The sequence below is a fragment of the Megalobrama amblycephala genome, linkage group LG17, assembly GCF_018812025.1.
Source record: "Megalobrama amblycephala isolate DHTTF-2021 linkage group LG17, ASM1881202v1, whole genome shotgun sequence".
NCBI lineage: Eukaryota > Metazoa > Chordata > Actinopteri > Cypriniformes > Xenocyprididae > Megalobrama > Megalobrama amblycephala.
Window position 1 is genome coordinate 16,880,563 of NC_063060.1, and position 13,788 is coordinate 16,894,350.

The 13,788-nt window shown below is 40.4% G+C and overlaps 2 protein-coding genes across 7 annotated transcripts in view; one reads left to right on the forward strand and one right to left on the reverse strand.

The window, feature by feature from the left end:
- Window positions 1-13,697, forward strand: part of cdc14aa (cell division cycle 14Aa) — a 35,503-nt gene extending 21,806 nt beyond the window's left edge. For 4 of the 6 annotated variants that reach the window (XM_048162731.1, XM_048162732.1, XM_048162734.1 and 1 more), the window contains 7 exons: window positions 2,845-3,075; window positions 4,786-4,924; window positions 5,032-5,197; window positions 5,284-5,381; window positions 6,648-6,776; window positions 7,589-7,979; window positions 13,157-13,697. In XM_048162731.1, coding sequence (XP_048018688.1) covers window positions 2,845-3,075; window positions 4,786-4,924; window positions 5,032-5,197; window positions 5,284-5,381; window positions 6,648-6,776; window positions 7,589-7,979; window positions 13,157-13,186 — 1,184 coding nt within the window. In that variant the 3' untranslated portion in view covers window positions 13,187-13,697. The remainder of the gene's footprint in view (window positions 1-2,844; window positions 3,076-4,785; window positions 4,925-5,031; window positions 5,198-5,283; window positions 5,382-6,647; window positions 6,777-7,588; window positions 7,980-13,156) is intronic. The other 2 variants (XM_048162736.1, XM_048162737.1) reach the window with 1 other exon arrangement.
- Window positions 1-13,788, reverse strand: part of extl2 (exostosin-like glycosyltransferase 2) — a 40,497-nt gene that overhangs the window by 1,127 nt on the left and 25,582 nt on the right. The window lies entirely within an intron of this gene.

Consider the following 13,788-nt stretch of genomic DNA (forward strand, 5'->3'; position numbering starts at 1 on the left):
TGCAGGTGATACCGAGGGACAGAGAGAAGACCTGAAGAAGAGTCAGAAGATTTTAGTGAGTGAGTCGGGGTATAGGGGAAGAGCAGATTACAGAGATAGGGGGGAGTCAAGCCATAAAAAAAGATTTAAAAGCGAGCAGGAGAATTTTGTATTTATTACGATAGGTCATTGGAAGCCAGTGGAGATCATTCAAAATTGGAGTGATGTGGGGAGAACGTTTGGTGGGGTAAGTATTCTAGCAGCAGAGTTTTGAATATATACTGACATCTGGAAGTGGAGCTGGCTGGTAAATCAATGAACGATAACCAAGAAAGAGCAGCACCAGAAATACCCACATCGAAGAGGCAAGAAATAAGTCATGGGAGACGGTATCGCAGGCAGAGCTGATGTCATCACTTAGGGATCAAGGTTGGGTTTCTTGAGAACAGGGGTAACTGCAGCAGTTTTGAGTGGCAGATGGAATGAAGCAGAGGCAAGATATGCATTGATGAAGTGAGAAATAGGTGCAGAGATGACAGAATGGCAAAGTTTCAAGAGAGAAGTAGGAGCAGGGTCAAGTCGACAGGATGATGAATTGGATCTCAAAATTAACTCAAAAACAGAAGATGGAGTAGTCAGAGAAAAGCAAGTCAGGGACTGACCAGACAGATTTGGCAAATAGGTAAACTTCGTGGCCTCATTAGAGAAACATCGGTGGACAGCATCTATCTTTTCTAGTTCATAATTCAGTAAGGAACAGCAACGCCCATTTGAATCTAGAGCATCATGAGATGGAGGTTTGGTAAGCTTATTTATTGTATTAAATAATGCTTTTGGCCTGTTGTTTGATTTATTAATTGTGACATGCAATCGTGGCCTGGACAGGTACTTATATTCATCTGATGTGAGTAGGTTCAACTGCAAAAAAAATCATCAGGAACTTGCCAAGATTCAATGATAAGAAAAAGATCAAGCTTATTGTCAATGATAATTTCATTGAGATAAGGGGCTTTGTCCGAGACTGATCAACAGTTCAAAAGTGCAAAGTGACAATGCAAGACATTTAAATTAAACGATGAGGTATATTTCTGATCACTACCAGTGAGATAGATTAGAGAGTGCTGCATAGTGTAACCGGCAGGAAATTGTCTGGGCACGGACGACATCCTGTAGTGCAATCAAAAGAGAGAGTGGTATCTCACCCATCAACAGCCTCTCGCAACAGCCCAATGGCAAACTTACAGACAGCAAAGATTGCTAGTATCAACAATCCAGTCCAGAGCAGTGAGAAATTGAGTAATCCGAACAGAATTCCAACAAAAAATAATCTGAACATATCCGTGAAAAAAACATACAGACAAACAGTCTAGATGCGAAGTAGGAGCCAGATGCGCACAGCATTCTCAACCCGGAAACGGATTGAAGTATTAGTCAGTTGAAATTTCTCCATTCTGATTGGATTATAAGAGCAGACTGATTGCTATAAAAGGGGAAGAAGTGCTTCCAATCATTGTGTTCTTGTGATTCTTAGCAATGGTTACCTCCAAAGAAAGATGTGCAGTCATCATCACTTTGCATCAAAATTGCCTCACATGCAAGGAAATTGCTGCAAAGAATATTCCACTTGAAAGAACCATTTACAGGATCATCAAGAACTTCAAGGAGAGAAGTTAAACTGCAGTGAAGGCGGCTTCAGGACATCCCAGAGTGTCCGGCAAGCACCAGGACTGTCTCCTCTCGAGGAGTCAGTTATGGAATTGTGTCATCTTCACGCACAGTGAGGCCAAGACTTTTGGACAATGGCCTGGTGTCAAGAAGGGCAGCAAAGAAGCAACTTCTCTCAAAGAAAAACATCAAGGACAGACTGAAATTCTGCAAGAAAGACAAGGATTGGACCACAGAAGACTAGTGCAAAGTTATTTCCTCAGATGAAGCTCCCTTCTGAATGTTTGGGACATCTGGAAAATCAATTGTCTGGAGAAGAAAAGGTGAATATTATCATGTGTCCCGTGTTGTGCCAACAGTGAAGCATCCTGAGACCACCATGTGTGGGGCAACTTTTCATCCAAGGTAGTGGCTCTGCCCCAAACACTGTCCTGAATAAAGAATGGCATCAAAACGTCCTGCAAGAGCAACTTCTCGCAAAAATTCAGGGGAAAGTTGGTATTGATCTATGCATTTTCCAGCATAATGGAGCACCATGTCACAAGGCAAGAGTGATAATGAAGTTGCTTGGAGATCATAACATAATAGTTTTGAATACTTGGTCAGGTAAATCCCAGAATTTTAATCGCATAGAGAACCTGTGGTCAATCCTCAAAATGCGAGTAGACAAACAGAAGTCCACAAGTTCTGATCAACTCCAAGAATAGACCACCATCACTCAGGATTTGCCCCAGAAGCTGATATCCAGCATGCAAGAGTGAATTGCAGAGGTTTTGAAGAAGAAGGGTCAACACTGTTAATACTGACTCCTTGCATATATTGAATATTTTTGTCATTAAAACCCTTTAAAACTTATGAAATGCTTACCATTGTTTTCCAGTATACCATAGAAACATCACTGCCAATACTTTTAGTCATGGCTATAATAAGTGGTTATTAAACCCTTTTATCAAATTACTCAAGGGGTCTATAGAGTTAGGTTAAAATGTCTGTGCAAGTTGTGGTATTAATCAGATTAATTAGCTTAATAACTTATCAACTTTAAGTTAAAAGTTAAGAGAAAAAAATCTTGACTGTAGAAGAAGACCATTTACACTATAGCCTGCTTTGGTGTCCCTTGTGGCAGCATTGAGAATCTCTTACTGATAGTAACATTAGATTAATTCGCTTCTGAACTGATGACTGTTTTTGCTTTTTCAGGTTATCCTCTACATGCTCCAGAAGCGTACTTTTCTTACTTCCGGCAGCACAATGTGACGGATGTTGTGCGACTGAACAAGAAAATCTATGAAGGGCGACGCTTCACAGATGCCGGGTTTGAACATCACGACTTGTTCTTCATAGACGGCACCACGCCTAGTGATCTCCTCACAAGACGCTTTCTGCACATCTGTGAGAGCGCAAAGGGTGCCGTGGCTGTCCACTGTAAGGGTGAGACACTTTCTAGAATCTAGATTTGTCATGAAACAGCATCTTGTTTTTGTTGTATCTGAAGTGAGGTGCACTTTTATTTGATATACTTTTATTTTATACTAAACCACAAAAATACCATAATATGTTTGTAGAAATGTAGGAAACATGCAAAGTCCACATACTTGTTTCTCAGAAAAACAATGCTACAGCCAGTTATTCTACTTTGAAATGTGCGTTCCGTGTTGGAATGCCTGTTTTTGTTTTGGTCTGTGTGCTTCCGCCCGTTGCCAATTTACACAATAGTATTTCGACAGCCCTGGTTGCCAATTGGCGAAAAACACAGCGTATTGTAGCCATGGAAGCCAGGAGCAAACTTAGGTCAGGGAATGCAGATTCTACCCAACCTAAAAAGCATCAGCATCCATCGAAAAAGCCCTATGACTAGAGGCATATAAAAACATGGATAAATCAACTCATCAACTTACAGTGTAAGGCTCGTCTCCTTCCATTGTAAATTTCATGTCCTCAATCTGGCAACCAGTGTCAATATTACATACTGCACCTTTAAAGGGGGGTATAATTCCTGTTTTCTGACTTATTTACACTGTTAAAGAGTTGGATTCTCATGCTAAACATGGCTAAAGTTTCAAAACACGTGCCAAAAATTCTGTTCCAAATCCTCATGAACTTTGTGGTCTTTTTTTTCGAGTATGGGGCTGTGTGACATCAGATAGGTCGGAATTCCTTGTACGGGCACTTCTCCCGGAAGAGCGCACACGTCGACCAGAGCGAGAGAGCAAGAGCACGCACATCAACGTGCTTTCGGCTTTACGGAAATTCATAAATTCATTATTCATCATTCACTATACGCTATTCATTGTAGTGATTCAAAAGTTATCCGGGGATAATGCGATGGTGTTTTGTGTGTTTAAATACATGTGTTTAGCTGACCAATGATAGCTTGCAGATGATCACTATGCAAAAGCTGCACATGCTCATCACTCTTTAGCTCTGCACACATGGCATGCCTCCAGGCGCTTGGCTGTTTTCGGAAAGACTCGGTACAGCGTATGTATCTTTTATAAATATGGTAAAACTAAAGACTTTTTGGAGATATGAAGGATGCACTACTACTCTATAGGTACTCAAGATTAACATGAGATTGGTAGAAACTGTGTACTGTGTGCACACTGAGATCTGCCCAGTTATACTGCTGCCTGCCAGACTGCTTCTATGTGCTGCTGAGTCTGTTTGCTGGAGTTTGCGCAACTAAATCAACTAAATGGCAAACCAAATGATTACACACAGCTGGCATTATCCTAGACTGTTTGCATAAATGTCACTAGTGTCATTGTCACTACAAAGCTGCTGGCTATGTAGGCCAGAACAAATATGTTAATTTTATCATTATAATAATCAAAATGATTACAAAACATTAAGTCCTACCAGAAATTGTTTTTCTAGTGACCAACCACCACCTGCACGCTAAACAATTCAGGCACTGAAGCTATTCTACTCATAGGAAGTGGCATATATAAAGGCAAAGCGCACCTTCTGCGGATACTCACAACAGCACCCCCTATTGACTTGACTACTCAAGGCATTTGATTAATAAACTAATAAGAAACCATACCAACCAAAGACACAGTAACTAAGATAGATAGATAGATATAATTTTTTATTGTTTTGTTTTCTCCACTAAATTATTTTCCCACTGTCTCTGCACAGCTGGCCTTGGCAGGACGGGCACACTGATAGGCTGCTACTTGATGAAGCATTATCGCTTCACAGCACCTGAGGCCATTGCCTGGACACGAATCTGCAGGCCAGGCTCCATTATTGGACCACAGCAGCACTTTCTCGAACAGTAAGTCTATACAGTCAGTAAGTCAAATTGTCTATAGACAAATTGAGGCACATAGGGACATAAAACAGTTTAGAGGTCCTGTTCAGAAGTGCTTTCTCTGTCTCAAGGAAGCAGCATAGTATGTGGGTGCAAGGTGATCTCCATCGCTCAAAGCAAAAGCAGCAGCAGCTGAGGCAAAGCCGACAGCAGGAGAGAAACATGTCCCATCTCATCTCCAGCGTGGACGACATGTCCATTAACAGCACCAATCTGAAGCCAGCAAGTGTGGACGAGGTACTGTTGGAACTGAATCCACCAATCACATTTGAGTGCACAATACAGTAAAATTGTTGTTGACACTGTGTTTTGTTATACTACAGAATGAGTTCAGAGAAGAGGACATGATTCCAACGCAAGGAGACAAACTACTAGCCTTAAAGGGCCAACGCCACCCTAGATATACCACCACAGTGCTTAGGTAGACCTTCAGTTATACTAAATAAAGGCAATGAGTGTTCTTTCTGCCAGTGAAATCACTTTGGAGTCTAAGCTTCCTTCCTTCCATGAGGACATTTTTGGAGAACATTTCTACTTAATTGTAGCCTGGATGCCAGCCGAACTTAGCCCCGCCCACAACATTTTGAGGTCGGGGAGTTCGGTCTGGACTCGATCCGTAGAGGAGTAATTATGCCCGAACAGAAACTGTTCGGACCAATCACATTGTCAGGGCGATGATTGACAGATTATCACCAGAAACGTAATCAGCCACGTCATCAAAGAGCGCTTGGGGAGTTTGATTGACAAGCGATCTAACCAATCAGAACGCCGCATCCGCCATTTTGTCCGACAAAGCAGTCAGGAGTTAGAAGATTAACCTCGGTGGAGTTAAACTTGAAAAATTGTGCATATTGACGTCTTTCCGCGTTTGAAACAACATTCATTCTCATGTTCAATCATGTTTATTTGATGCTATAAATGAACTAGTAGGAAGAGATGATCGGTTCACGAGCCTCTTGAGCTGAGGCACTACAGCAATCTGTCACGATCATGGTCACAACCCATTAAAGAGCCACAAAACGTTTTTATTGTTTGAATTTTTTAATAACTACACAGTTTGAAAGCTGTGACTTTGTTTAATATCATAAGTAACCTGCTCTGTCTCGTCTGTCGATGTGTTGTCAGTTTCCTCTTTGCTCCGCGATGTATTTTCCACTCTGTGTGGCGTGATAGTGCCACGGCTTGTCGGACACAGCAACAGTAACTAAGGGGGGCGGGTCTTTGCGAAAGGTCAATTAGTTTACAACAATGATGGCTGTTGAAGAACTGAGATGTGTAGATTCCGCCATCGCGTCCGTTATAGAAGATATCGACAGCGCATTAATTTTAAAAAAGGAACAGAGGACCGCGATCAAGGCATTTGTCGATGGGAAAGATGTCTTTGCCGTCCTTCCTACGGGATTCGGCAAAAGTTTGATTTATCAGCTGGCCCCGATGGTCGCTAAGAAGAGTTCTGTTGACAACTATGCGTCGCTCAACATACGTCACTTACTCTGTAGCTCTGATTGGTTGTAGGTCTATCCAATTGAGGACTTTCCTGGATCGGTTGAAATACGCCCCCCATAATCAAAGTCCAATGGAGCAGTATCAGACTCATATTCGAACTAGAATTGAGTATGACCACGTCAGGCTAACTTAATTGATTACCTTTTAATAAACTGCTCTGCTATTTGTCATTTTTTGGCAGTGGGATAAACCCAGCTCCAGGCACCATTTCGCCTCCCAGCTCTTCCAAAGCTCCTCTCTTCCTCTCCTCCTCTACTGCACCACAGAGACTGACACGAAGCCCTTCCTCCTCCGCTGGCAATTTAAAAAGGTACATTGATTTGACTGCACAGCCTGGTGTTTTTTTTTTTGTTTTTTTTATTTTTTTTTATTACAGATATTGTTAAAGGGTTAGTTCACCAAAAAATGGAAATAATGTCATTTATTACTCGCCCTCATGTCGTTCCACACCCGTAAGAGCTTTGTTAATCACAAATTAAGATATTTTTTATGATATCCGATGGCTCAGTGATGCCTCCATAGCGAGCAATGACATTTCCGCTCTCAAGATCCATTAATGTACTAAAAACATATTTAAATCAGTTCATGTGAGTACAGTGGTTCAATATAAATATTATAAAGCGACAAGAATATTTTTTGTGCATCAAAAAAACTAAATAACGACTTATATAGTGATGGCTGATTTCAGTGTTATGAATCTTTTGTGTTGAATCAGCGGTACGGAGCGCCAAAGTCACATGATTACAGCAGTTTGTCGGTTTGACACGTGATCCGAATCATGATTCCGAATCAGGCCATCAATATATAAGTCGTTATTTACTTTTTTTGGTGCGCCAAAAATATTCTTGTCGCTTTATAATATTAATATTGAACCACTGTACTCACATGAACTGATTTAAATATGTTTTTAGTGCATTAATGGATCTTGAGAGAGGAAATGTCATTGCTCCCTATGGAGGCCTCACGGAGCCATCGGATTTCAACAAAAATATCTTAATTTGTGTTCCGAAGATGAACGAAGGTCTTACGGGTGTGGAACGGCATGAGGGTGAGTAACAAATGACATTATTTTCATTTTTGTGTGAACTAACCCTTTAACCACCCTTTATATGTCCTGAATAGCTTCAGTCCCCGTTTAGCCCATTCCCTCAACAACCTCTATAATGACAACAACTTCAGCGATGATGACAACAGCACACCTCCTTCCTCCTTCGCACCCTCCCCATCTCCTGCACTAACCCAGTGTCCCCCCGCACCTCCATCCAGCTTCAGCTTTGGGTACACCACTGCAGACCCCCGACTTCCTCCCTCCCATGTAAACTTCAATCAAGAGGCCAATGCTAACCTCAACAGCCTCACTGCAGCAAGCACTGTTAGCGCTAGTCGTACAGTCAGGCCTATGAACAGAACTGGCTATAGTCTGTTCTCCGGTGGTCGGCAAAGCCCCCGGAGAGGTCCGTTCCGTGCTGGACTAAGTGGGTTTCCAGGACGCTACCTCAGCAGATCCATTCCAGTGAGTGACTGTCTGACAGACTGTGGCCGCCTTCGTCGCCTCTGTGGCCTTTGATTTTCACTCGCTACTTCTGCTCATTTTCCTTCTGCTACTAATTTTCCTTCACTTTACGTTTTTCCTCAGGCCTCACTTACACTTACACTACAGTATAATTGTTATCTTTATGTGAGATTTTCAAAATCAATGTGATTTCATAATTTAAAGGAAGGGTTCATCTAAAAGTTTAGTCATCATTTGAGCCCCATTTACATCACCAGTGACTTGACTCTATATTCCAAGATGTTCGTTGACATTACTAGTTCGTTGACTATTACAGTAGACATTACTCTACTGTTATTGGTAGACTAAGGGTGCGTTCACACTTGTAGTTCGGTTCGTTTGGTTCATTTGGTCCGGACCAAAGAAGAAAAAAAAAACATTTAGTCCTGGTCCGATTAGCGTTCAGATTGGCAATTTTATCACCAAACCAAAAGATACCAAACCTAAAGGCAATGGGATACATTCACTGATTGGTCGGATTTTATGACGTATTGCCTATTTTGAGACGGAACTTACCGAACATCCAAAACAATGCTGTTTGCTGAGGTAAATGTGCTTGTTGTGTGTGCGTAGCCTGCATGTGATGGTATTTTGGCCTGCTGGGAACTCGTGAAACGAAACGATCTGCTGCGTGGAGATACGCGTCTGATGCCTGTGATGGGCAAACTCGCGACTATGACAAGAAAAACCGACATGCGTGAGGATTCTGTCCTTTTTAGGGTCTCTACTTCCTGTTTTTGGTTCGTTTACATGTCTTTGGTCCGTGTTGCGTTCATATATCATACGAACCGCACCAGAGTTCGTTTGGAAGCGGACCGAGACCCATCTTTTCAGCGGTCTCGGTCCGCTTGTTTGGTGCGCACCAGGGTTCGGATGGCAGCGTTCACATATGCTCAAATGAACCGCACTATCCGAGCAATCGCATCAGGGTTCGTTTTAATCGAACCAAACATGACAAGTGTGAACGCACCCTTAGGGACCAAAGACATGTAAACGAACCAAAAACAGGAAGTAGAGACCCTAAAAAGGATGTCAGTTTTCATGTCAGTTTTTCTTGTCATAGTCGCGAGTTTGCCCATCACAGGCATCAGACGCGTATCTCCACGCAGCAGATCGTTTGTGTGTGTGACAGAGGGATTCCCGCCGCTGTTTTGACTACTTTACACATTTTATAAGCTCTTCACAAGTTCCCAGCAGGCCAAAATACCATCACATGCAGGCTACGCACACACAGCAAGCACATTTACCTCAGCAAACAGCATTGTTTTGGATGTTCGGTAAGTTCCGTCTCAAAATAGGCCATACGTCATAAAATCCTAACAATCAGGTTGTGAATGTATCCCTATGCCTTTAGGTTCGGTATCTTTTGGTTCGGTGATAAAATTGCCAATCTGAACGCTAATCGGACCAGGACTAAATGTTTTTTTTTTCTTCTTTGGTCCGGACCAAATGAACCAAACGAACCGAACTACAAGTGTGAACGGACCCTAAGTGTCTGGACATAGGCTATCTTTAAAAAATGCTATCACAAATGCTATATATTGATGGAAAAACTAAGATATTCTAATTTGACTAGGAATGATTTTTTGTTGTTGCTGAAGAAGTCAAATTCTGCTCATTAGCCATATCATTAAAATCATTAACCATATGAACAATCTATCAAAATGCAATTCAAATTGCTCATAACTGCCCAAAAATTCCAAAACGTTGTTCATCAATAATCAGTTCTCTCGTCCCTAATAATTACCTTTATGCAGCAGAAACTGCATCAATGCTAAACTTCTCATTGCATCTTATCAGCAAGAATGTATGAATCAAACTCACTGAGACCACTGAAAGTTCCTTTTCCACACGTATCCATGTATGTTTACAAGCTGTTTCGAACTCCACAAACACAACATTCGGTCATAACACAGAGAGCGACACATTGTGACGTGTGTCGCCTGGAGTCCCGTCTCCTGCTCCCACAACCACAACGTCACAGGTTGAATCAGAGAGGAAATGTTTATTTCTTAAATAAAGAAAATAAAGAAAATAAAGGATGGCTTGGAGTCAGTGGGTTGGCTAAAACAATAAACAAAAGATGTTTGTTCTACCTATTTTTAGAGATCTTCCCTGGAAATAGATAGCGAAAAAAAACCCCACTAAGTCTTACCTCCCTGCTTAACAGGTCTCACATTACTTGCAAACGGTCTGCATGAAAAGGGGAAAAGGGCAATTGAACGTTTACCGGCCTATACCGCTAACAAGTTGTACTCCACACAAGGATTTTGTTTAAAGGCTAATCCAGCAGTGTCACCCACACTTTGCTTGTACAACAACACCAAGGAAGCAGGAGAGGGAACTCATCAAGCTTATATCCACTGAATGATCTTCGGCTCTGCCCACGTAAACAGCTGCACCTGCGTTCACACAAATTAGCACGGAGCGACAGGGGGAGGGCGAAAGAGAAAGAGAGCACTTCACACATAAACTTTACTCCACACAACGTTACACGATATGAGTAAAATTCAACAGTGACGTTCAGACACGTAACAAAGCAAATCATATATAGAACAGTGAAATTTTTAAACATTTTAGTTCCTTTTGTAAATCATATCTGTTGAAACAGATACATGATAGTTTTTTTATTATTATTATTTAAATGGATATGAAGGGATAGGAATGCTTCTAATTTTGCATTAGTTAAGAAGTATTATTATGCAAAATGTGGTGTTGTACCTGGTGGTGTTTCGTTAACAAAAGTGAATGAGAGTAATGTCTATAGGCAGTTAAAGGAACTCAAAAGTAGAAATTGGCAGGTCTCTATTGAAATGAATAGGATCATGTTGCTGTTTGTCACTGGTGGTGTGAACAGGGCTTTGCAGACCTTCATGTCATTCCAAACATGTATGTTCTTTCTTTCGTGTAACGGTAAGAAAAGGTGATGATAGACATAGTTCACAAAATTTAGATTTGAGGCGTAGTGGAGGCAAAGATTTTCAGCAAATAACAATATTGGGGTGTTCCTCATATTATATAAAGGTGTGTCACATATACTATTGTTTGGTGAATTTCATGAACAAAATCCAGTCGTTTAAATAGGAATCCAGGTTGATCAGGTAACTGGTCATACAAATGTGCTGTATTGACCAATAGAAAGCTGCAAGGTTTAAAAGTAACTTCAGTGTGAGCTGTGCTTCATACATCGCTGCACTATTGACAACAGACCTGAAATTTGCTAATGTGACTACACCATTTTATCTATTCCTGTAACTTGAGTCTTAAAGGGTTTCACCCATAGATGAAAATGATGTCATTAATTACTCACCCTCATGCCGTTCCACACCCGTAAGACCTTCGTTAATCTTCGGAATGCAAATTAAGATATTTTTGTTGAAATCCGATGGCTCAGTGAGGCCTGCATAGCCAGCAATGACACTTCCTCTCTCAAGATCCATTAATGTACTAAAAACATATTTAAATCAGTTCATGTGAGTACAGTGGTTCAATATTAATATTATAAAGCGACAAGAATATTTTTGGTGAGCCAAAAAAACAAAATAATGACTTATATAGTGATGTCCGATTTCAAAACACTGCTTCAGGAACCTTCGGAGCATTATGAATCTTTTGTGTCGAATCAGCTGTTCGGAGCACCAAAGTCGCTTGATTTCAGCAGTTTGGCGGTTTGACACGCGATCCGAATCATGATTCGACACAGAAGAATCATAACACTCCGAAGCTTCCTGAAGCAGTGTTTTGAAATTGCCCATCACTATATAAGTCATTATTTAGGTTTTTTTTTTGGCGCACCAAAAATATTCTCGTCGCTTTAATAAACATTAACAGACAATAAACAATAAACATGCACAGACAAATCCAAATTAAATCCTGCGGCTCGTTACGGCACATTGATGTCCTAAGACACGAAACGATCGGTTTGTGCGAGAAAACGAACAGTATTTATATTATTTTTTACCTCTAATACACCACTATGTCCAACTGCATAGTAAACAGCACTCGTTTAGTGAGGTCTGATCGCGCTCTGACAGCGGAAGTGATGTCTAGCACTCATTGAAGTATACGGGCGAGACATTACTGCCATTGTCAGAGCGCGATCAGACCTCACTAAGCAAGTGCTGAATGCAGTTGGACATAGTGGTGTATTAGAGGTAAAAAATAATATAAATACTGTTCGTTTTCTCGCACAAACTGATTGTTTCGTGTCTTAGGACATCAATGTGCCATCATGAGCCGCAGGGTTTAATTTGGATTTGTCTGTTCATGTTTATTGACTCTTATAAATTGTGTTACCATTCACTCACATTGTAAGACTGACAGACGGCAATGGTTGCAGTTAAAAATCATCATTTGTGTTCTACTGAAGAAACAAAGTCACCTACATCTTGGATGCCCTGGGGGTAAGCAGATAAAGATCAAATTTTCATTTTTGGGTGAACTATCCCTTTAATTTGTGTTCCGAAGATGAACGAAGGTCTTACGGGTGTGGAACGGCATGAGGGTGAGTAACAAATGACATTATTTTCATTTTTGGGTGAACTAACCCTTTAAATTGAATTTCTTAGTACTAAATACGTTTAGATACTTTTAACATGATATAAAAGCCAAATTCAAATGTGCTATTAAAGCCAATACCTTTTCCCTCTGTTTACAAGTTCATCCCATTAAGGCTAAAATACCAGATTTCCCGATTAGCGTTCGGGAGGAGTCAGAGATCAGTCTACAAATTGAGGATATTCTGATTTGTCATATCTCACCGAGAAGTCACATTGTGTATTGATGGGCACAATGTTAATCTGTCCAGTATGAGAATATCATACTTTTTTTCCCCGTATTTTGAGTTGATTTTAAAACGCATAGTTTTTATTTGCCCTGCGTCTCTTAGCAATGAGGTGCTTGTTTCTGCATTAATTTGTTGTGTTTGGAATGACTTGAAAGTCTAGTAGTGTGTGATCGTCAGTCATTAAGTGTATGATGCATGTTTTTTTCTGTAACCATTTTCAAAGTCTGCAAGTGTATGATGCCTTTTAGAATCTGTTTCCATTTTAATAGTCGTGTAGTGAATTTAAGCCTTTAGTATGCTTTACACATGTCCTTTCATATCACTTTCCTAATGTCAATCTCTCTTTCCACAGTCCCTTCAGTCTGAATATGCTCAGTACTAAGACTGTGATTATACACTGATGGCCACAGCTGACCTTCTAACCATGGATGAATCATTCTGTGGACGGATCTCTCATAAAAGCTGATAAAATGTTAAACACACACTGGGCTTAAAGTGTTCATTAGTACAGTTATACAGTGTTTCAGTTTAGACAATAATATATGTAAGTTTGATGTATTATTCACAAATGTATTTAGTAATTATTTTTTTCTACATCCAAAATCAAATATATCTGCTGGTATTAGTTTGTGACTAACATTACAGTAGCTCACAATTTTGTAGAAAGTCAATGAAAAAGCAGTGCGTCTGTGCATGAGTGCGTGAAAGTATGAATGTGTGTTTGAAGAAATATAGATGTGTAATCACTGATGTTACTGATTCAGTTATGTTTAGTAATATGATTGTACAGAAATCATGATTTTTAAAACATTTTGTACAGGTAGGCTAACTAATAACTGGAAAATGCCTAAATAACTGGAATATACTATAGATGCATTAAACTACTGTCATTACACAGATCTCTTCATTTGCAAAGGCTGTGAGGTGGTGATTCTTTGTGCTGATATATATATATATATATATATATATATATATATATATATA